The sequence below is a fragment of the Octopus sinensis genome, linkage group LG1 (genome assembly GCF_006345805.1).
Source record: "Octopus sinensis linkage group LG1, ASM634580v1, whole genome shotgun sequence".
NCBI classification, from domain to species: Eukaryota; Metazoa; Mollusca; class Cephalopoda; order Octopoda; family Octopodidae; genus Octopus; species Octopus sinensis.
The window spans coordinates 15,135,686-15,160,937 of NC_042997.1; the positions used below are offsets into that span (position 1 = coordinate 15,135,686).

Genomic DNA, 25,252 nt, shown 5'->3' on the forward strand with positions numbered 1-25,252 from the left:
GATCCAGAGAAGGGAAGACAGAGGAAAAAAATCGCCAACGGTACACACGCGGTCACATTTTGAAACTAATATATATATATATATCTTTATATATAAAAGTCAAGTTGTGTGTCTGTCTCCTACGATTTAGATTCCTAACTACTCCCACATTTTGCGGTGCAGTTTAACCAAAACCAGGTATCTTATAGTCGTGATTCATATCGAGCCCTTCTGGGTATTAGCGCACGTCTACGATGAGTCTACGATTTAAAAAAAAATTTACCATCATTTTTTTCCATTTTAATGCATTTTTTTCGCTATTATATAAGGGAAGTAACTCTCTAAAAATGTCTACGATGAGTCAATGGTTTTAAAAAAAATTTACCATAATTTTTTTTCCATTTTTAATGCATTTTTTTGCTATTTTTGGGCTATAACTCTCTAAAAATGCTTATATAGTTATTTCCCTTACAAACCCAAGCAACGCCGGGCGATACTGCTAGTATATATATATATATAAAGACAGTGAAGCTTGATACAGTTTTCTGCCAAGCCAGCTCCTGTTAAATCATCCAACGCATGCCAACATGGAAAACAGCTGTTAGATGATGATGATGATGATCATTATCGTTATCGTCATTGTTTAATATTCGTTTTCTATGCTGGCATGGGTTGGACAGTTTGACAGGAGCTTACCAGCTGAAGGGCTGCTCAGGCTCCATGTCTGTTTTGGCATGGTTTCTACGGCTGGATTGCCCATTCCTAATGCCAACCACTTTACAGAGTGTACCAGGTGCTTTTTATGTGGCACCAGCACTTACGAACCCACAAGATTAGGGATGCTCAGCTGGAGTGGGTTGCAGGGAATGAGCCTGTATGCAAGGACAACCATACTTTTACCTAGCTTGATGTGTCTCTTCAAGCACTGCAAACCACCAGGAGTCTCAGTCCTCTGTTACCCACTCTGTGCGTTCCAATCCTGTTGATCCTTTCTCACCACTTTGTTTCACGTCTTCCTAGGTCTACCCCTTCCACATGTTCATTTTATAATTAGAAATCAGCATCAGATATATATATATATAAGCAGTATCGCCCGGCGTTGCTCGGGTTTGTAAGGGAAATAACTATATAAGCATTTTTAGAGATGTAAAGTATAATAGCCATCTCAATATGGCTAACCACAAAGGATGGTGGGTGCTACTGTAGCTTTTTATGTTCTGAGATTTAATAATAAATTTTTAGTGAGTTACTTCCCTTATATATGCAAAAAATGCATTAAAAATGGGAAAAATTGATGGTAAATTTTTTTTTAAATCGTAGACGCGCGCTATTACCCAGAAGGGCTCGATATGAATCACGACTATAAGATACCCAGTTTTGGTTAAACTGCACCGCAAAATGTGGGAGTAGTTAGGAATCTAAATCGTAGGAGACAGACAGCACTCTGTTTTATATATAAAGATATATATATATATATATATAATCAATAATAATACAGGGTGAAATTAATTAATAATTAATAATTCCAAGTAGTATTCGGCATGTTGAAAGGACCATTTTCGGTAAACTTAAACAATATTTTTTATAATTATGAGTATAATTATAAAATATATATATATATACCTTTAGTTTTTTAATGTAATGTTGCTTGGTTGTTATATATCATCCAGTAATCTTGTTTTCATTAGGGTATATTCTGAACCATGTGCCACATATGAAAGTGGATCAACACGTCGTTTCAAATTGGGTCGAACTGACACAATACGCTCCTGTACTGTTCCTTCCTACTTGTTCACTCGTGCCATGGATGACACTGGGGTGCCAGTCAATGAAAAGCTACAGTTCCTCCATCAAGCTATTCAAACTCACAAAAACCTTATAAATGATGTAAGTTCAACTTTGTTATCTGTTTGACGATTAAGTTTATATTATTTTACATATTGTATAGGAAAGATTTAAATTTGAGATGAAAATAATTGTTTACTATTTTGTTACTTATTCTCTACCTCCATTTTATTGTTTTCTTTCTTTCATTTTATTTGCCCCTTCTTTCTTTCTTTACTCTCTTTGAAACACACACACACACATCTGTTTGTCTGACATTGCTTCTAGTCAGTGTAACTAAGGATGCCACTGTACCTTTCCTTTTCTACACCCCATCACTCCTTTATGTTGTTGCTCCCTATTATAGGACCCACCTAATTTCCATTTGCAATGCCACTGCCCTCATCACTCAAACTTTTCAGTCCACCTCATTGCCTATATCATATAATAAATATATATATATATATATATATATATATATACAAATTGAGATAGGGGTTGTAAATGCAACCCTCCATGGGATAAAATATATCCAATATACTGCTAGTGAAGTACCCAACAAAGTTAATACATAAATGTTAATGATTGCGATGTAATCAATTCATTTACTGTATTATATGGGCAAAGGTAAAATGATTTACCACAAATGGTAATATGTCCTGAACTCATGTGCATGTGGTCAGTAGTCCAGTCCCCTTAGCCTCACAACTATTGTGTCTATAATGTATTCACTGTAAGGATGAAAGCTGTTGACCAACTACAAAAGAGGAGTGGTACCTACTTTTATCCATGTTAAGAACCAAGTTATGTTACCAGTCTCAATTGTTTTCTATACAAAACTTCTATTCAGTCAGCACACTTAATGACAATCATATTTTATAGAATTTTAAAATGTCTATTGCCATTGTTTTTCTCTCATTTGCAGGCTATAAGTGGTCAAGCAATTGACAGACATCTTCTTGGATTAAAGCTTATAGCTATTGAGAAAGGAATGAACATACCAAATCTGTTCATGGACACTGCTTATGCAACAAGTGTGCATCACAAGATCTCAAGTAGCCAGGTAAACTTTCGTGTATTTTTCATTGAATCCTTTCCATCATTTCATTTCTATTTTTGTATATTTTCCATGGTAATTAAGTAAAGGCCTTTTCATAACTTGTCAGAGTTTTTTTTCTGTCAAGATGATCTTAATGCTCACAGGTCAATACTAGATAAGGCACTACCTATATATTTTGTGGAATGAATATATGCACCTGCCACTAATAGGATGTTCCCATGAACTTCTGTTTGACAGTCTGTCAGAAGAGGAAGATGTGTGCCCATAGCCTTTGAAGTCCTTCTCAGACTGGTGAGACTGATCTTCTGTGAAAATATGTTTCGCTGGAAGAGCATAAGCATAAAAGAAATTCCAGAGGATTGCAGTCCTGAGAAAATAAAACTTTATTCTGTGCTATCTTCTCAGGACTGCTGAGAAGAAAAGCATGGGTTAGGTGCTTAATGTGGAGGCTTGGGAGTTGACAGGTGGAGGAAAGGCAAGTGAGCCTATGTTTAGAAGGTGTGCAAGCATTGCACTGATTTTATCTTGCTTTAGAGATGCAGAGTTAATGGAAACAATAAGGCGACGAGCTAGCAGAAACGTTAGCACGCCGGGCGAAATGCTTAGTGGTATTTTGTCTGCCGTTACGTTCTGAGTTCAAATTCCGCCGAGGTCGACTTTGCCTTTCATCTTTTCAGGATCGATAAATCAAGTACCAGTTACACACTGGGGTTGATGTAATTGACTTAATCCCTTTGTCTGTTTTTGTTTGTCCCCTCTATGTTTAGCCCCTTGTGGGCAATAAAGAAATAGGAAACATTAGAGATTAGAATAGTTTAATTTGCTTCCTCACTACTCTGGTTCAAAATCATTCTTGGATCGACTTGATTTTAAGTGGAATGGTAATTAAACTAGCAGTGGGTTCAACATCTTTCAATTATTCTTGGTATGATTGGTGGCAAAAAAATTGGTAGAGTTGCTTTTTCAATTTTGATTTATTAATAAAGCTTTAAAGAAACTATTTCATATAAGAGAAATATTCCCTTACTAAATGTTTCTGTTACATATATATATATTTATTTCATTCCCAGGTTTCAAGTAAATATAACTGTTCTATGAACTTTGGTCCTACAGCACCAGATGGCTTTGGTATATGCTATAACTGCCAAAAATCTCATATTCTAATTGCTGTGTCAGCACTCAATACAAGTCCAGATACATGTTCAAAGAAAATGACAAATTCAATCCATCAGAGCCTTACTGACATATATCACCTTTTACAACAAGAACCTCCTGTCTCTAAACTTTGAACTACAGCGAACAAGAATCCTAAGCAGTAAAAATTGTCAATTACTTCAAAGATAAAAAAAGCAAAATCAATTTTTACATCTATCATTAGTGAAGATATTGTAGAACACACACAGTATATAATTTCACTTAGACAATATCTAGGTATTCAACATTAACGATTCTATGAATATATTTTGGAATACGTTATCTCTTGAGATAAGTAATAAATATTAGTGTTAGATCTATTCTAAAACTCCTATTAGAGAACTTAAACACTAGTAAATCAAAATGACTTTTCTGTTTAATGTAATTTCAATATAAGATAATAAGATCAAATATTTATCACTCTATTAGTTTCAAGAGAATTCTTTACTCGTAGAAATTAGTGCCTTTTAGCCAGAACTACATATTATCAGTAGTTGGCTATAAACATGTCCACTTTTATTATTTCAAGTAATAACACTAATTGGTGAGTACCACAAAGTAGACAAATGCTTCCAGCAGCAAGCCTGACTTCTAATTTAGTTTCAGTTATCTGCTTCAAGCTATTTTAATGCATTTATACTGTTACTGGGTTTAAGAAAGCCTGAACACTCAAAGTAGTCATATTCTCTTTTTATCAAACAAATACAACTCACAAATAAAATGTTATCAATAACTCCAGATTGAAAACAGAAAGCTTCTTTCTACACCTCTCACCACTTTTAAAAGATAATTTGCCATTTTACTGTAATGGGTTTTTAAAAAAAATCTTATTTCCATCAATACCCTGAGATAACACTTAGTATTTGTTTTCCTTCTAAATAAACTCCAAATGGTTCCTCAAAATGTAATTCCATGAGAATTTCCATAGCAAAAAAGTATGTGTGTACACCTACTTATACGCACAAGACTGGTCTTAGTAAGAATTGTCTTAGTAACTGACATTTCTCTTAGATATTTATTCCTTCATTAGACTAATAGCAATGTTATATTTGTTTCATTATTCTCTGAAAAACCAGAGGTTTTAAATCTGAGTGTTTACCATTATTTTTTAATGCATTTTACACTTAATGTCAGATAAGGCCGTTTGCCCAGTTATTATTCAGAAATAGGTAAATTAAATCAACATTAAAGCAACAATAAGACTAACTAAGATAAAGTTAGTTTCAATGCTAAAAAAAATCTGCCATTTAACTAATTGGAAATTCAGACCAATATTAATTGTAAAAATCTGCTTGTTTTTTTTCAATATTTCATTTCATTTCATCATTTCATTTGGCAGTGCCAAACAAGGCATTGGGTTCCAGCATCAAAGAAAAGATGAATACTACACAATAAGTGAAAGAAAAAAATTTTCCATTTACTTTTATTTAAGACATTCAGATTCTCCTTTGCATACATTTGGTGAAGAAACAATTCAGTTTTCTTCAATTTCATAATTTATATTAAATGGAATTAAATAACCATATAAGGTTCTTTCTCATCAAAAAAAAAAAAAAAAAGTCCCATATTTTCCTTTATTTACTACAAAAAAAATTTTTCCACCTGAAGAGTTGAAGAATAAAAGAATTAAAGAAAAAAAAACAACTACTTATTGGTTGATATGTGTTCCTGTATTTCTTGAGCATTGGATGACCCAAAATATTGATTTCATTTCATGAAATGCAATATATATACCATACACACACATACATATATATACATATATATATATATACACACACACACACACACATATAATTCTCTTTTGTTGGTGCTGAAATAGGTGTTAAAAGGCAGCTAATGTCCTAGAAAAAATATAAACTTCATCTGTTCTGTGATATCTCAAAGAAAACAAAAATCTTTGAAGAAAAGAAAAAAAATTTAACTGAATTCTTGATTTTGACTTTGTTTTTTTTTTTTGTGGTGGGGGGGAAGAAACTCAATATAATCAAAATATATTTACCCTTAAACTTGTTTTAAATTTTGTTGTTGATAAACTTTTTTTTAAAATGTAAAATCAAATGAATAAATTTTAACATGTTACTGATATTGTTTATTATTTCATGTGTTACTGAGTAGTAAATAAATGATTTGTTATATTTTTTAAGGCCATGAAATTGGTTGCAGTTGAAGCAAATTAAAAATTAATATCTTTATTATTTACATATTTATATTATGTTATTTATATCCATATATAATACATGTTTTGAGCAAGTGCTTGGGTGAGGGGTGTACTGATAAAACAGATTGATCCTTTACATAAATGGTAGATTTGATAGAGGGGAACCTAACTTAAAATGCTGTTACATCATTAAACTATACAATTAAAAAGAATGGTAAAAATGGATAAGATAGTATTCTTAGAGGAACTTTTGCTGTATAAATCTTAAATTATCCAATTTAAAGAAGGTTCTGGATGAAAGATAAAATGGAAAGAAAAGCAAACCAAGGCTTTTGAAATCTAAGTTATCTTTTAATTATTAGAATTGAAACTCATAGATTTAATGAGTATTGTATGTCATCAATTTAGATACTTTGTTGTTCAGCCTCAACACACAACCCAAATTAAAAGGGGGGAAACTTGATATAAAGAGACTAGCCATGAATACATATAAACCAGCTGTTCTAATCTAACCAGCTAATGACCATAAGATATCACATGCTAATTAGGAAGAAATGTATCATGTTGCCAGTACAGCTATAATGAAATTAAATATTGCCTGTATTAATGTAGGGAAAAGTAAAATAATAAGTATTATAGCTAAGTACAGACTCCTTATTTTATTTTTTGTGTATAGTCGAACTAACCTTAGTAGGCAGCAAATTTACAGAATTGTAAGAACATAGGACAAAATACTTTGTAGTAATTGTTCCAGGTAACTCTGAAGTTTAAATTCTGCAAAGGTCAACTTCGCCTTTCATCTTGTCAGGGTCACTAAAATAAAGTATCAGTCTAGGGTAATGAGTTAGAGCATTGAATGAAATGATTTGTATTATTTTTTTCAATTCTTGGATGTTAAGACTTCATCCATTTTTCCAGGCTCTCACCACCTGCTCCTTCTTAACAAGAGTTTAGTTCAGCCCTCAAGTTTGAGGATAACTTCCTCCTACCAGCCACATTGGACCTAGGGATGAGTGGGGTATTGGGTACTATCAAAATTTTAAACTTAAACTGAATTTATCCTTTTCTATAAATTCCTGCCTTTATGTTGAGGTTATTCTATGAAAAGGGAATTTATAAATTATTGAATAATGTTAATAAAATTTTAGCAGGCTATATGATAAAAATTAACAAAGGGCTGATGCTCTTTTGGATGTACAATACTTATCACTTCTTTACAACGCTGGGAAGTTTATTTTTCAGAAAGCATTTTTAATTGTAATTATTCAGTGTGGCTTCTATTTACCTAACATGTCACCCATCTGATTACTGATCTTATTAAAAAAAAAAAAATTATAGAGTGTAAAGTTATTTCATGTTCTGTTTGAGAATCAACTATAAAATTTGAAAAAAAAAATTGATTTCTACTTAAAAATATATATTTAAACACCTTTAATATTTATTTGTAAAAATATACACTTATGGAAATTAAATACTCATAAAAGTCCATTCTTGCTCCACCATCATTTTCTTTTTGCTGTTTGTAGCTCATGGGATATGCACATTTTTAATTTCTCCAATTAATTTTACTAAACCCACCCAAATTTCTGAATAACAGAAATCTTTTTATTCAGAGAAATGTTAATTGGGTAATTAGAAGAAAATTTAAGAAAGACTCTTTCAGCTACTGTAATTTTGTATATAATAATGAGTTAATTTAAATACAGTCTTGGGAGGATTTATATTAAGAGTTAAAGAAAATATGAAAATATGTAGTTTTCTTCTTCCAACAGAAAATATCTTCTATTTGGTCAGTTTGCATTGTAGATTTGCAGTTACCTTAGTCATGTTGGACTACAGACTGATTTTGTTTCATATGCCATCACTTGTTCTATGTCTGTTGTCAAGACACATAACTCTTCCAACTCATTCCATTTTTTAACCATAAATTTTGTAGAATAACATAGTTCACCTGCTGTGAGATAATATGAGGTTAGATATTTCAGACAGGACCCTTTTTGGTCACAGATTAACTCACAACTGTAACAATCAGGAGGGCTATAATTAATGTTAACTTGGCTAGTAACATTTTAGTTCAAGCTTAACTACTGACCTAAAGAAGACAGCAGGAAGTCTTTCTCTTCAGTAATCTCCAATCTTCATTGCAAATGAATCTGACCAACAGCTTTTAATTACATGCTGCAGTGTTACAGTTCATTCCACATGAAACTTGTCAGACACACCAGGAAGATATCTTTCTCAATTACAGATTATCTCATGATAATGATAAAACTCTATACCTATTTCTTCTCACAGGTGTCCCACCCAAAATGTTGAAAGTTCAGGATATACATCTAAACAGAATAATAAAACCAAAATGTTATCTGTTTATTATTCTATCTAGCTGATTTTGTTACTGGAACAGTAAAACCTGCCAAATGTTTACTAGTTTATTTTACTAACCTTGTTTATGAAAATGATTTATGTTTAAGTCCAACACTGATGTGCAGAATAAAGAATAGCAAACTTTTAAAATTACCTATAAAACAGCAGTCATCATTTTTATGTATCTTTGTAGCTTCATTTTCTTCTAACGATTCTTATTACTTTTTAATGCCATCAACTTTATCACAATCATCTACAAAACAATAACTTTTCATCTATTTTTTGAAAATGTGATGGGAATGAGCCAACAAGTGATCTTGATTTACTCAATTCAATAGCCAAATCTCCTCCCATTATTTTAAAAAATAGGATCATGTTTTATGCCCTAAATCTTAGGACAACATATCAACAATAATAATAATTAATGCATTGTTCAACCAGCTACCTCTGAATCATAGGGTCTGCTTGCTCAAGCAGTACTGACCAGGGCTATTCAACAACAACTGTAATGAGAATGTAAGAGCGACACAAAACAGATATAAAAACAGATAATTTATCACAAATAATAAAGAAATGCAATAAAATTATTAACATACATCACTGGAAGAGAATTGGAAGAAAAAGACAGTGTTGTTCACTGTATTCCTCTTCTTGTGTAAGAGCTGTCATATTCTAAACTGAAGCACAAATGCACTCACAATATCAGTTGTGGTATCAGTGATTATAATTAAGATTTCTGCTGATAGAAATATGATTTCTTCCAGATTTCTCTTATATTCAGTCTTAATATTTATTCATTTTATTTATGTATTTGTAAGTCATAATTTTTTCATTGTCCTTGCATTGAAATTTCTATATCTTCCAGTATATAATTCTCGTTAGTTACATTGTTGATTTGTGTCAATCAGTCACTCAGTCTATTGACAGTTGAGTTGTGAAGCAGTCTTGTGTGCTAGGCCATTATTCGCTAGCCACATGTCCCAGCCTTTCCTCAGCTAACGGTGAACTGACTGCTAGAAGAAGTAGGCAAAGTTATTTGCAGTTGTGCAACTAACTTATCACTGTGACTTGCGACCAGTTACTTTTCTCTGCCTGTTCCTGAAATAAAAGAAACATTAGGAATTGTATTTTTCAGCTTTATGAGGCAAAACTTTTTCAGTTATCAAATTATTAACATAAATCAAATGATAAAATATATCTTTATATATAAAAGTTAGGTTGTGTGTCTGTCTCCTACGATTTAGATTCCTAACTACTCCCACATTTTGCAGTGCAGTTTAACCAAAACCGGGTATCTTATAGTCGTGATTCATATCGAGCCCTTCTGGGTATTAGTGCGCGTCTACGATGAGTCTACGATTTAAAAAAAAATTTACCATCATTTTTTTCCATTTTAATGCATTTTTTCGCTATTATATAAGGGAAGTAACTCTCTAAAAATGTCTACGATGAGTCAACGATTTAAAAAAAAAATTTACCATAATTTTTTTCCCATTTTTAATGCATTTTTTTGCTATTTTTTGGCTATAACTCTCTAAAAATGCTTATATAGTTATTTCCCTTACAAACCCGAGCAACGCCAGGCGATACTGCTAGTACAATATATATTTAAAAAAGAACAAAAAACAAGTGGGATTTTAAAATAAACAAAGACTTAATTGAAAGACACAGACATAGCTTCACAACCATGTGGTTCCAGGTATTATAATAATACATTGAAACCTGAAGTCTTATACAAATATATACATGGAAATGTGTGTGTGTCATTCACTGATGTATATTGGCAAAGGAGATAAATGTTGAGAAAACTGTAAAACTAGTGCTTTATGAAAGAAGTCCTTTTAGACATTTGATCTTTATTGAATTAGACTCTCCCCTATCAGAAATACAGTTAACTATTGATTGGCTCATTGGAAACCTGTAATCAATGGCGATATTGTTCACAAATTGCAATATAATTTAAAATACCATGAGATGCTGAATTTTCTATTAAATGAAGAGTGCACAGATAATCTAACTAAATACCTTACAAAAACCGGGAATTATTTTGTTTGGTTTCATTTTATGCTACTTTTACTAAGCTACAGCTTGATAATAAACAAACTCGACCAATTTTCTCAAATTTGTGTTCATCAAGTGTTGCTACATGATTGAATTGTAAGTTATTTTAATGTGGCAAAGAAAGAAATCTGTCATAGTGATTATCAAATTTCTCCATATCAGTTTAATTAATAGAAAATGTACTGATTTTGTTGTATCTAGGGAGGGTCATTATCCCATGATAAGCACACACACTGGTTCTATTTCATTTCTTCATTGTTAATTTGTCAATTGGTTAACTCATCAATTGATGCAAATCTAGAGCATGTCACTGATGAAGTCATAATGGTAATGAAAGGACTTTGACATACTAAGTAATCAAATGATTAATCAATCAATCAATTAATTAATTGGTTAAATAGTTAACCATTGACAAATAATAAAGTAGTGAAATAGAATCAGGGTGTGTCTTTATTATTGGCATAATGACCGTCCCAAGACAACACAAAATATGTTTCAATATATGAGTTCACATCAAGAATCTTGCAAACTAAATGCAGAAACAAAATGTATTGATGTAATTAGGATAAATCCCATGTGAGAAACAAATGAAGAGAGAGCTGCAAAGAATATAGTATACTGCAATAACTTAAAAAAGTATCTCAATGATTTCCAACAAGATCTTCATATAAATCTATATTTTCTAATCTAAGCAAGCAAATCAGCAGTAATCAAATGCACTCTTACCTAAGTTAGCCTGACAATCAAGAAGTTAATCAGCCATTTGACCAGTAGTTCTTCAATACTTCCAGGACAGGACATATTCCTTTGAACTGAGACCTGATAACAAGACAATCCTAGCTGAGTGACAGACTGGGCATTAATCTTTAGCCTCCAATGTTTTTTAGGTTCGAAGGACCTAATCTTTTTAATACAGTTTCATTGAGAAAATCAACTTGGTATTTACTAATATCCGTTTAACATACTGTTATCCCTGAACTCACATTTCACTAACAATCTAAGAGTCTTGACTCTTTTGTGAGTAGCTTGAACGAGAAAATCAACAAAAAATATATCCCCTCAAGCTATTTTCAGCATCTTCAATGCCTCTTTCCCCATCTGGGGTATATGGAATAAGGACCAGCAGATTAACATGCAGGAAGGTTAATCCTATAGATATTTTGGCTTTTAACATAATGAACTATCAATAAATAATGGAAATGGATCCTTTACCTGGCTTCACTTCTGGAAGATTTGTATTCAAACCACATAACATGAGGAATTAGAGTTGAGTCCCTTACCATTAAAAATTCACCTATTAAACTGAAATTAAAAATAAAACAGTAAAATTAGCAGGAAATTAAAGTAACGATTCAAGCAACAAACAACAATATCATTTGTTTAGTTTACAAACATTAATTCACAACAGATTGAGGCTTTTTTCAAATATGATAGAAACAAAAGCACTATTTAATCAACATCAACATAACACCCATTTTAAAAGTAAGTATAGCTGAAGAGATCTACAATCCTTTCTACCAAAGGTATAAGGTCTGAAATTTTAAGAGAGGGAACTAGCTGATTACATAGACTTCAGTGCTTGACTGGTATTTATTTCAACGATCCCAAAAGTCAACCCTGGCAGAATTCTGAATGTAAAGATGAATGGGATTTCACCAAGTGTTATGCTCAGTGTGCTAATGATTCTGCTAGCTCACTGCCTTTGGAGAGATCTACAATACAAACACATATATACACACAAGTGCACATCATCATCATCATTTAGCGTCCGCTTTCCATGCTAGCATGGTTTGGCGGTTCAATTGGGGTCTGTGAGGCCAGAAGGCTGCATCAGGCCCAGTCTGATCTGGCAGTGTTTCTATGGCTGGATGCCCTTCCTAATGCCAACCACTCCGTGAGTGTAGTGGGTGCTTTTTACGTGCCACCTGCACAGGTGCCAGATGGAGCTGGCAAACGGCCACGAACGGATGGTGCTTTTTACGTGCCACCAGCACGGGGGCCAGGCGAGGCTGGCAACGGCAACAGCAACATATATATATATATATATATATATATATATGATGAGCTTCTTTCAGTTTCTGTCTACCAAATCCACTCACAAGGCTTTGGTCAGACAGAGGGTAAGGTGGAAAACATTTGCTCAAGGTGTGCAATGCAGTGGGACTGAACTGAAGAATACAAGGTTGTGAAGTTAGCCTCTCAATCACACACCTGCACCAAGAGATGAAAAATAATTGTGAGAGACCTTTTGGGCCTCTTTCCATCTAATCTAAGTTAGCTACCACATGAGAACAAGACAGAAAGAAATTTATACTTAATTTGGCATTTGATTCAGACTATATACACTCTTATAAACACAAGAAAGTAATTTTTAATTATAAAGAGTTAGTAGACAACACTCTCAACCATTTTTTACCAATGGACTCCTTCGATTCCTATTTTATTCAGGTGGGCCTTCATATATATATTTTTATAATTGAATATTATTAGAAATTATATAAAAAAAATTGTTAAAATAGTTGGTGAATTGTAGAAGTATATAACCAATTTTTTACACATACATTTTAGCAAAAAAAAAAAAATCTTATATGGACACCAGTTGAGAACCACTGCTCCAACATTACAATACAACTACACAGAAGAATAGCTATTCAGTACATATTACACAAGTGGCATGATCTGACAAGATTTACTAATTCAAAAGGAATATATCTAATCATCAAATAGTCAATGCATAATGTATCGAAAATTAGTAAGCAAATATCAGATAAATGCAATGTATAATTGTGTAAGACTTGCAGTATTTAGTTGTTATATTCCTTTATGTTCTGTGTTCTGATCCCACTGAGATAGACTTTGCCTTTCATTGTAGCAGAATGAGTAAAATAATGTACGAATGAAGGACTGGGGTTGATTTAATTGACTGTACTCACTGCCAAATTTGCCTTGAACATATGTAAGAAATCATCACTTTATGTTTACATGTTTATTTTTACTGTAAAAGTAGTTGACTACTCATCTTAAGTGAACTCACTCAAGATAACAAGTGAACTCACTCAAGATAACAAGTGAACTCACTCAAGATAACAAAATCATAGAAAAAGAGATTGATCACAGCTGGAATATCTTTGATAATATATCCATGAAATCAAGGCTGACCTTAGATACAAACAATTTAATTCCAATTCATGAGATCAATTCTAACTGTTCTGTTTTCTGTTTGGACATATCTTTTACTTTGGTTGTCTAAAAATTAATAAAGGATAGCAGGCCTAATACTCCACCTGGTATTTGGGTTACCTTTGCAGGAATGGAATTCTATCTGTTGCAAGAATTTCAACCAAAGTTTCCATGTCCCCAGTTTCTGGGTTTAGAATAGGTATTTTATATCTCTATGTATCATAAGAGGCAACTTAAAAGCCTCTGCAAGAGGAAGGGTCTCCAGCTTTAAATAACTGTCTAAGGAAGGCCAGCCAACCAATACATACTAAACCCTTTTACATTTAGACTGGCTATATTTGGTCCAAATATTCTACCTGTTTCATACTGAAACTGGCCAGATCCAGCCTCTAACACTCACCCTGTAATGTCATTCTAAAAATATACAATTACATTATCGAAATCTGATAGCTATGAAATAATGCATAAATAATTCAAAACAATGTGAATAAATAAGACATTTATTAGAGTAATTTGAATGCTGAAGAGTTAATCACTTCTCTCCCTAGGGAACATAGAAAGGAAAGGAACCCCTTTGGTCATGAATGATCATGGGATTGCACCTAAAAAGTTCCCCCTCCTGGGCACAAGTTTGGGCAAAATTTTTTCATGGAAGACCAGCAGTTTGCCCATGTACCACCCTCCTCTCTCTACACCACTAATGTTATTCAAGGTAAAGGCAAAGGCCAATACAGCTTGGCACCAGTGATGTTGCAACTCATTTCTACAGCTGAGTGAACTGGAGCAACATGAAATAAAGTGTCTTGCTCAAGAACACAACATAGCCCAGGCCTGAATTCGAACTCACTACGTCTTGATTGTGAGCCATCAACAACTTTTCTTCCCTGTTCTCAACTCTGGGTTGTCACATTTCTCTCCAGCTAGATCCTTGCTCTTTCAGCTCTGTGGCTTTGCAGCATCTTTTCAGATTCTGAAGCACCACATCGTGTTTTTCTGAGGGAAGGCCTTCCTCTCCGAGATTTTGTCAGTTTTGAATTGACATCAATGATTCCCTAACTTTGCTTTTTTTCTAGGTAAGGTTGTTGGCCTCTACACAAATCTATTTTTACCTCTGGGAAGTGGAGGTGGTCCATATTAGCCTGACCCCTATCCTTTAACCTGTCCAGCATGGAAGGCCCTACAAGGAGCTTGTACTCTCCCGGCAAAGCTCTCAGGGTCATTGAGGCACACAAGCCACTACATCACAACAAAAACTAGACTTGTGGCAGCATTCAACTCATGCCAGCGTGTGGGAGTGGACACAAAATGATGGCATTGGTCACTTGGAACATCTGCAGACAATATAAAATCTACCCCCCACTTCTGACTAATGTATTAAAATCAAAAAGTACATGGCAGTAGGAGTCAGTTATGTCTACTCTTAGTCTCTCTCTCTCTCTCTCTCTCTCTCTCCACACCATCAGCAACACAAGTAATCTTATAATATCTCTTGATGTCTAGAAAGACAAAGAATCCTTTTGTTTTCGATAGGCTTTGATATAATTCTATAAATAACTTTCAGCTCTAAGAAAAGACAATACATTCAACAAAGAATACCAACATACCATCCTGCCTATAGACTACTACTACTACTACTACTACTACTACTGCTACTGCTACTACTACTAAATGCTTCATGGAAATAGAGAAAAAAAAAACATGTTAATTCATATCAGGTAAGAACATTTCATTAATAGGATACAAAGACAGAAAGAAGGTACTTACCTTGCTGCAATAACTGGAAAGAATGGTGTCAAAATTAGATGAACTGTACAAAACCATGCCGCACCTAGAATCATTCCCAGAAGAGCACCACATAGCACTTGACTAACAAAGTGATATCCTAAGTAAACTCTGTATTATAAAAGAAAAATATATTCTTGATATTAATTACATATAATTTTTGCCTTCATTTATATTAGGTTTTACAAGCTTCAGTACATTTTAAGTTGTATGTTTTTTATTCAATTAAATTTCAACAAATATTATTATACACATACAAATGTGTGTTTGTATTACTCTTTACTCTTTTACTTGTTTCAGTCATTTGACTGCGGCCATGCTGGAGCACCGCCTTTAATCGAGCAAATCGACCCCGGGACTTATTCTTTTGTAAGCCCAGTACTTATTTTATCGGTCTCTTTTGCCGAACTGCTAAGTAACGGGGACATAAACACACCAGCATCGGTTGTCAAGCAATGCTAGGGGGACAAATACAGACACACAAACACACACACGCATATATATACACATATATACGACGGGCTTCTTTCAGTTTCCGTCTACCAAATCCACTCACAAGGCTTTGGTCGGCCCGAGGTTATAGTAGAAGACACTTGCCCAAGGTGCCACGCAGTGGGACTGAACCCGGAACCATGTGGTTGGTAGACAAGCTACTTACCACACAGCCACTCCTGCGCCTATATGTATGTATATACTCCTGTATATGTATGTATGTATGTGTACACACACACACATACACACAAACACAGATTTTTTTTCCCTATGATCTGTTGAGCTCATCATCATCTTTTGACATCTATGTTCTGTGCTGGCATGGGTTGGATGGATGGACAAGATCTGACGGATGCATGGACTGCAGCATGCGCCACTGTTTATTTTGAAATGGTTTCTACAGCTGGATGCCCTTTCTTATACCAGCCCTTTTAGAACATGTACTGGGTGCTATTTTCATGCCAGTAGCACTAGTGAGGCTGTCATGCAGCTTACAGAGCTACAAAACCCTATGCTTGGGGATGAGGGGTTAAAGTATGAGAGAAGGAAGTAGAGCAGAAACAGGTTTCTTGCTGTAAGAGGGTTTCATGGCTACATACATTTTAGAAGAGAAGGTAAAGGATGATCAGGGTGGAGCAGGGAAGGGAGAAAATAGTGATGCGGCATCTATGTGGACCCTTAAAGGTATGAGGTGAGTAGAAGCGAATAGGGTCAGGAGGGTGGGTGGGTGGGGAAATGCTGCAAGAGGATGAGCGAGTGAGAGATGGGGGATGGGTGAAACAGTGAATATAATGAAGAATAAAGGGGAGATAGGGAAGAGCAGGGGACAACTGTAGAGATTGGATAGGGTTGAGGGGTGGATATAATGAAGGGTGTGAGTAAGGAATGGAGGGAGTGACCAATGATGCAATGGGGGAGAAGAATAGCAGAACAGTAATGATGATACAGTAGACAAAGGGAGAGAGAGAGAGAGAGAGAGAGAGAGGCAATCATAGGGCATGAGAAGGGTGAGAAATGTATGGTGGTGCAGCAGGTGAGATGATTTGGATTGAGATAAGAATACTTGCAATATCTATGCTTGGAGACAAACTAAATGTAATTTACCAATGTACTTCAATGCTCATTAATGATGTTATAGGTTTAGTAATGATGCTAGTAAGATAAAGACAAAGAAAAGAGAAAGAAAGAATCAAAAACAAAGACTACTATACTACTCTAGTTAACATGCAAGTACACAGCATTAAAAAGTTAAATAATTGAAAAGATAGACAACAGTTAAATCTTGGTTTATTTGCTCACTTCATTTTTAACAAGCACATTCTTCCACTCTACCCATATTTTTATTGTTGCAAATATTTATCCCTTTTTGTGACTATATTTCATATAAAAAAATGTTCTGTTATTGTTTTTATTTTCAAAACAATATTTACAAGGGGTTTGCTGAAATAACTAAACTTAATAAAAGATGTTGAAATCTATTATATAAAATCTGTTCTGTCTGTGTGTGTGTGTGTGTGGTGTGTGTGTGTGTGTGTCTTCTAGGATCTCGGGCATCCTCCATCTGATTGCGCTCAAATTTGATATGTAGATACCAATGGTATCAGGGTGTGTATAAGTCTAGAAAGAATTACAAAAATCGATTCCCCAGGTGAGAATGCGATTGATAAAGTGAATAAAATTGTTTTTCTTTGGAATAGAAAAAAAGTCTATCTTTATTTCTTCTTTTGCTGGTGTCTCAAATTCAGGTTAAATCGGTGTTTCTCAAAGGGGAGGCCTATGGGACGGTCGGACAAGTTGTTTTAAGAAAATTTAGTTTAAATGTTTGACAACTCAGCACCGTCCATTGGACGGGGGGCGTTTTACTTGTCTTATATAAAAATTTAAATCTAAGATTTGAATATAAATTTCAGTACTTAAATAAAGGTGCAATTATTTTATTTTACATCCTAACCCTTGAACAACAGAATCATGGTCATAGGTTTTTAAAGGAACAATTGTTGATTCGTTGCATTTTTGATGGTAGCTTGTAGATAAAATTAGTGGGGATGCTGCTTCAGAAAATTTTTAGCCGTTGTTTTAATATTGTGTAAAAGGAAACAAACATAAAAAGAAAATTTATACATAAGCTTAATTGGTTCGCATTTTAGCCACAACTGGGTAGTGTGTAATTTGTTCACTGAACACTGCTGTGAATACCCCCTTGTTTTTCAAAAATTCCCCCTAAATCACAAAATAAGGGCAGAAAAATGTACCCTGTTTTTCAAATCCTGGTAACAACATTGAAGCTGGAATCAGGATAATAATCTAATTCTACACTTTATCACATTCAAGAATATAAACACGTTTTTAAGCACAACACACGTGGAGTCAAAAAGAAACACTACCTTTCACCAGGCACTGTCATTCATGCAGTGCTCTCTCTCCCTAGTGTGAAGCTTTCTATCTTGGACATGTGAGCATGCGCACAACAGTCAAATACTGAGTTGCTGGAACTGTGAAGCGCACAGTTCTTTGCAAGGACTTTTGTATTTTTTCTAGGTGATGGCTATTGATATTGAGCTTAAGGATTATATAATGTATAAGTTTAAAAAAGAATTAAAGAAGAAAGGACTCGTTATATTGAATGTTATTGAGTGGAAATATGGGTACTGCAGTTCCTATATATGAGCTGCCACTGGAAGCAAAAACACACACACACACTCTGAGTTTAGCAGTAGGCTTCAAAATAAACTGAATGAACACAAAATACGTGCAGTCCAGAAATGTAGAACAAGACTGACCCATAGTGGGAAGTGATGAAATCGAGAAGGTGAAAGTGTACATCTACTTTGAACAGACAGTAAATATATGCTGAGATATGAATGCAGAAATCTGCACAGAGTAAGAAGAAGATGGAAGGCATTTGCCTTGATTAGAAATGTGTCCAAAGTACAGCTGGACAAGACCCTGTGTGCAAATCACTTCAATAGCACTGTCCTACGTACAAGGGCTACTGTGAAGAAAGAACCCATAACTGTCTACAATACAGAGGGCCATGGAAAAATTCATGTTAAGAATATTGTTGCTGGAGCATATCCAAAATGAGGTGATTCAAGAATGGAGTGAAGTGAATGATGTGGTCATGGAATATTGAAAGCCCAAGTTCCTCTGAGCCAGACATGTTGCAAGGTTCACAGACAACATGTGGACAGATGCAGTTGTCAAGTGGTATCCAAGAAATTGAAAGAGACCAACCGAAAGCTTTGCAAAATGATAGGAAGATGACATATTCAAAAAATTTGGCCCAAATGGGAGAGAAGGGTGCACTCAAGAGAAGCATGGATGCACATTATGATCAGTGGTAAATGGTAAGGATATCCAACTGGCTGGTCGACAGAGCAATACACATACATGCATGCTTGCACCCATGCACACAATGGGTTTCCTTCAATTTCTGTCTACCAAATCCACTAATAAGGCTTTTGTCAGTCAGGAGCTATAGAATAAACTTGCCCAAGATGCCGTGCAGTGGAGTTGCAGAAAATAAATTTTTTTCTACTTTCCATACTAGGTTGTGGTTAATGGTAATTTTTTAAAAATTCATTTAAAAATTTAAATTTGGAAAAAATTATGAAATTTAATATTTTTATTTGAGAAACAAAAATATGTACTGTTTTAAAATTACAAATATACTTACCGACTAATACATACTAACACTGTTACTATACATGTTAAGCAACTAACTACAATTTTCCATGAGTCATCTATCCAATTGTAGTTTCTATAGAGCCTGAAAAACAGAAACAAATAAAAATAAAATTCTAAAATAACAAGAAAAATTTGATGGTCACAAATCAGACTAATTTAAATTGGAGAAAATAAATGTGAAATATACGAAATACAATTCAATTACAAGTGAAATTATATATTTTGAACACACCAGGCAAAAAGTAAAAGAGCAAAATGTAAATATTAGTCAAAAGAAAGCAAAAAGTTTAGTGGTGTCACAAAGAAGGTAAATTTATGGATAAGGGGAGATAATCAACTAAACTTATTGGTTCCAGAATGGCTGCAGCCCAATGACTGACATCAATTAAAATATTAAAAGAATGGATGTTCCTGGCAAGCTTTGCTTAAAGTCTGGAAAGACAGGTTTTCCAAATTATTGGCAGCTTTGCAACCAGGTGGTTTCACATTCACTCCCAAAGCATGGCACCTTGGGCAAATAATCTACTATAACCCTAGGCCAGCCAATGCCTTGTGAGTGAATTTGATAGACAGAAACTGTGAAGAAGCCTGTCATGTGTGTGTGTGTGTGTGTGTGTGTGTGTGTGTGTGTGTGTGTGTGCGTGTGTTTGTATTACATTTGTCTCCTGCCACCACTTGACGACCAGTGTTGGTTTGTTTGCATCCCATAACTTAGTGGTTCAGCAAAAGTGACTGATAGAATAAGTCACCAGGCTTAAACAAAATAAAATTGTAGGAGTCGATTTGTTCAACTAAACCGTTTGAGATAGTGCCCCAGTATGACCGGGAAACAAGTAGAAGACAAAAGAATGCATTCCATTCACTGAGGGTGGAAACAAGGAATTTTGGCTGAAGGGAGCACCATCATCATCATCATTTAGCGTCCGCTTTCCATGCTAGCATGGGTTGGACGGTTCAACTGGGGTCTGTGAAGCCGGAAGGCCGCATCAGGCCCAGTCTGATCTGGCAGTGTTTCTACGGCTGGATGCCCTTCCTAACGCCAACCACTCCGTGAGTGTAGTGGGTGCTTTTTACGTGCCAAGTTCTTTTAGTGTTAAAGTCATGATAAACACACCATAGTTGGAGGCAGCAAACCATAACATTCCAACAACAATGACAACAAAGAACAGTGTACCAAAAAGTAAATGATATTTAAATAAAGCACCAACAATACTAGAGTGGAGAGATACTGCAAGAAAAACTAAAAGTAGTGGGCGATGAACTGGTTCCTCTAATGAATCTGAGTATTGAAATAATCAGAGCATAACACTGCTATGGTTTTCACATATCTTCATAATAACAGTAGGATAAATAAATTACTCTTTTACTTGTTTCAGTCAATTGACTGTGGCCATGCTGGAGCACCACCTTTAGTCGAGCAAATCGACCCCAGGACAATTTTCTTTGTAAGCTTAGTACTTATTCTATCGGTCTCTTTTGCCGAACTGTTATGTTACGGGGACGTAAACACACTAGCATCAGTTGTCAAGCAATGTTGGGAGGACAAACACAGACACACAAACATATATATACACATATATATATATATATATATATACATATATACGACAGACTTCTTTCAGTTTCCGTCTACCAAATCCACTCACAAGGCTTTGGTCGGCCCAAGTCTATAGTAGAAGACACTTGCCCAAGGTGCCACGCAGTGGGACTGAACCTGGAACCATGAGGTTGGTAAACAAGCTACTTACCACACAGCCACTCCTATGCCTAAAAATGAATTTTTAAACAATTCTTACATATTTCGGTATTCAGCCATTAAAAATAGATTGAGATTGAAGGACAACTCAGAATCCTAATAAGAAGAAAATTCATTTGTTTCTTTAATATCTTTTTTTCTTGATAACATGGGTTTGGATGGGGGAATTATTTCAGGCAAGATTTTTATAGTTGGATGCTTTTCCTGTTGCCAAACCTTACACGGCTTTTCAAGAGATTTTCTTTTTCTCATTCTAGTGATTTTCAAAAATGCGGAGCAACTGGTCATTATACAAGGAATGTCAACATCACTGCTGTTTCGCTTAACCGGTGACAAGCATGGAATATCAACAAACATACAAATTTGTGCAGGCATGCATACATACATGCACACATACACGCAATCAGATGTGTTTTATTCTTTTATGTATTTCATTTGAGTGTGACCCTGCAGGGTTTAGTCAAATAAATTGATCCCAGTACATGTTTTAAGCCTATTGCTCTATTGATTATTTTTTTGTTGAACCACTAAGTTACTGGGGCATAAATCAACACTGATTGTCAAGTGAGGGTGGGATAGCAAATACAAAGATGCACACACACACACACACACACACACACACATGATGGGCTGCGTTCAATTTCAGTCTAACCAAATTCATTCAACAAATTTAGTCTACCAAATTCATTCACGAGGTATTAGTCAGCCTAGGGTTATAGTAGAAGACACTTGCCCAAGGTGCCACACAAGTGAGCGAAGCCAAAACCGTACCTGTACCTAACAACAGATGAATCTTAACAGAACCACTTTCTCAGGCAATAAGATCACCTTAATTTCACCTAACATTTTATTTTGTTGAAAACCAGAGGATTGTTGTGTAAAATATGAATTTATATTGTACTATTGATTTGATATAAATAGCTGGTAATCAATAAAGAATATAGTAAGGACAAATATGATTCTCTCTCCATATGAAAACAAGACTTAATGAAGCATGTGTAAGAAGTATGAAGCTATATGGTACTGAAATATGAACAATGAGAGCAGAGTGTCTGCATCAATTGAAAAATTAGTTTTGTATTATTTATTGGATGTGCAATATTGACTTGGAAGGAAGACAAAGTGTAAGGGAATTGAGAAAGTAACTATACAGTAATAGTGTTAGCTAATGTATGCATGTATGGACATGTAGTGTATAGCCACAATGCATTGTGGAGGAAAAGTTTGCTATGAAATTGAGGAAGATGATATACATACTTTTGTAAAGGTAAATCAAAATAAACATTAATAATACATGTCAGGTATAACCAGAAAATACAAAACTATCAGATAAGAAAGTCAAGGGGTATGTCATTCAGTCTGTTAGTAAAATTAGCCAAATTTCACTAAAACCACATTCTACAATGTTGAAAATAAAAGAATATGTTAAATAGCCTGAGGCACGCTATACTTGAGAAACAAAAAGACAGGTGAATCCTGGTTGGAATGTCTTTGATTATAGTCTATTTGGGCCTCACGGAGGCAAGGTGGCTGAGTTACTTTCGAATGGGACTCACGGAGGCGAGATGGCTGAGTTCCTCTGGAGCATTGGGCCTCATGGAGGCAAAGACCAAGACCTTTGGTAATATGTCATGCTTGAGAAGAAGACCCATCAAGCTGAGCAAAATCGCAGTTGTGGCAAATGATGATGATGATGATAATCATGCTTGACCATGGGCTAAACAACAGTAGCAGCAATATAGTTAAGGTGCACGGAAGTGTAAAAACATATCTCTACACAAGCATGTGTGTGCAGGGGGTAGTGGGTAAATGCTATTTGAGTGAGTTTATATTAGCTGGTAATCAAAACTGTCTAGAATGTTTTCAAACATTGGTAACTAGATCACAAGCATTTAGTGGGGAAAAAAAGCCTTTACATCGTTGCCCAATCTGCAATAAATCTCCCTAAAACCATATTCTGCCATGTTAAAAACAAAAGGATATATTAAATAGTTTGTCTAGAATCTTTTGGCAATCAGATCTCATGCATTTAAGGGAAGAGTTTAGTTGATTTAATTAACTCCCAAACTTCTATTATTTAAACACCACCTCCACTTTTCATCTCCATTGAGGAAAGGCAAAGTGGTCCAAGTAGGATTTGAACTCACAACATAGAAAGATGAAACTGAATACTTCAGTCTGATATCAATTGCTCCACTAGTCCAAGATCTTATGCTGAGTTGCCAACCACTCTTGATAAATTTTAGGAAAACTAGGTCGATGAGCATCAACCTAGTTTATTTTACTTGTCCTTAAAACAGCCACTAAAATCTTTGGGTTACAGTGAGCGCCAAATTGCTCCTAGTCATTGCATGACTACATGAAGTATCGTGGCAGAAGTAGGACAGTAAGCTAGGGAGTTGTTAGACATGCTGGTTGTTTCATGGTTTGAAATGTTTCAGTTGATTACCTCCATGCAATAGATCTGCAGAAGCAGAACTGTTGGAGATTATCGAACAACAATAATAACTAGTTTAGGAGCTGTACTTGTTTGACAAGTGACTTGATCTGAGAGCATGAGTGGCGAAACTGAAACAATTACATTACGAAGAGTTGTTTTAACCATTTAAAAAACATACAAAAAATTATTACATTCACTTTTTGTTTATCTCTTAATAACAGCCCAATAATTTGAGAACAAAAAGAACATAAGCCTTACTCTCTGGACATATGCAATGTTTGTTGTGAAAGTGTACCCATGGTAAATATGCTAGCATTTTAACATAATGTAGCCATAGTTAACAATTTCATTGTGCTATACACAATAAAACATTTACATAGTTTTGTATCACACTGCTTTGATGATTCCTTTTTGCATGTGCTTAGATTGGCAGCTATGAGCATGCATTTAACTATGTCTGTCTTCAAATCTTTCCAGTGCAAAAGTTCATGGCTAGCACATACTTTAATGCTTTAATTTTCAGATTACCGTCGGATGTAAGGCTTATTTTTTCATACTGTTTAGAATTAATCATGCATTGTCTCAAAGCTTCAAGATTGTGATGATGCAATTGTTTGTTTTTAGAATGACATTGCCGAGTACATAGGTGTGAAAAACCAGATCTGACTCATTTGAACATAAAACAGGTAGAATATTTGGGACAGACGTGACCAGTTTAAAAGATAAAGGTTTAAATCGCTGGTACTTGTGTGCCTGATGTTGAGTTATTATCCAACATTCTGTCACACATTAATAACTTGCTGTTCCTTTGCAACCACATATACACCTACACAAATGATATCACTCTTCACTCTACCTTTAAAATTTTGCTTATTACCATTATCCTCCTGCACCCAAGACAACTAACACCAGACATACCCCTCTCCTATGAACTTTGATTTCAAAGACATCCTGTAGCAGGGACATACTAACCTAGTCTCCTTCAACAGCACCAACACATTCGTCTACAATACATATTAGGAAAACAGTATAGCATTATATTCTCTTTAACACCCAAATGGATACAACGAGTATCGACAATATTCAGAGGATAGAATATAGTTTCTTCAGTGTGATCTTTAATCCAGTGACATCTATATATAAAGGAAGCATCTTCAAGTGACACAGTTAAGATTAAGATTATCAAAATAGGCGCAGGCATGGCTGTGTGGTTAAGAAGCTTACTTTGCGACCACATGGTTTCAGGTTCAATCTCACTTTGTGACACCTTGG

The 25,252-nt window shown here is 34.7% G+C and overlaps 2 protein-coding genes across 3 annotated transcripts in view; one reads left to right on the forward strand and one right to left on the reverse strand.

The window, feature by feature from the left end:
- The window catches only part of LOC115210058 (carnitine O-acetyltransferase), a 62,700-nt gene extending 55,097 nt beyond the window's left edge, over positions 1-7,603 (forward strand). For both annotated transcript variants that reach the window (XM_029778629.2, XM_036510626.1), the window contains exons 13-15: positions 1,668-1,866; positions 2,729-2,866; positions 3,934-7,603. In XM_029778629.2, the coding sequence (XP_029634489.1) occupies positions 1,668-1,866; positions 2,729-2,866; positions 3,934-4,152 (556 nt within the window). In that variant the 3' untranslated portion in view covers positions 4,153-7,603. The remainder of the gene's footprint in view (positions 1-1,667; positions 1,867-2,728; positions 2,867-3,933) is intronic.
- Positions 7,604-8,480: 877 nt separating this feature from the next.
- The window catches only part of LOC115210091 (dolichyldiphosphatase 1), a 106,659-nt gene continuing 89,887 nt past the window's right edge, over positions 8,481-25,252 (reverse strand). The window contains exons 5-8 of the mRNA XM_029778631.2: positions 19,774-19,866; positions 15,588-15,716; positions 11,856-11,945; positions 8,481-9,680 (exon numbers count right to left, since the gene is read on the reverse strand). Coding sequence (XP_029634491.1) covers positions 9,641-9,680; positions 11,856-11,945; positions 15,588-15,716; positions 19,774-19,866 — 352 coding nt within the window. The 3' untranslated portion in view covers positions 8,481-9,640. The remainder of the gene's footprint in view (positions 9,681-11,855; positions 11,946-15,587; positions 15,717-19,773; positions 19,867-25,252) is intronic.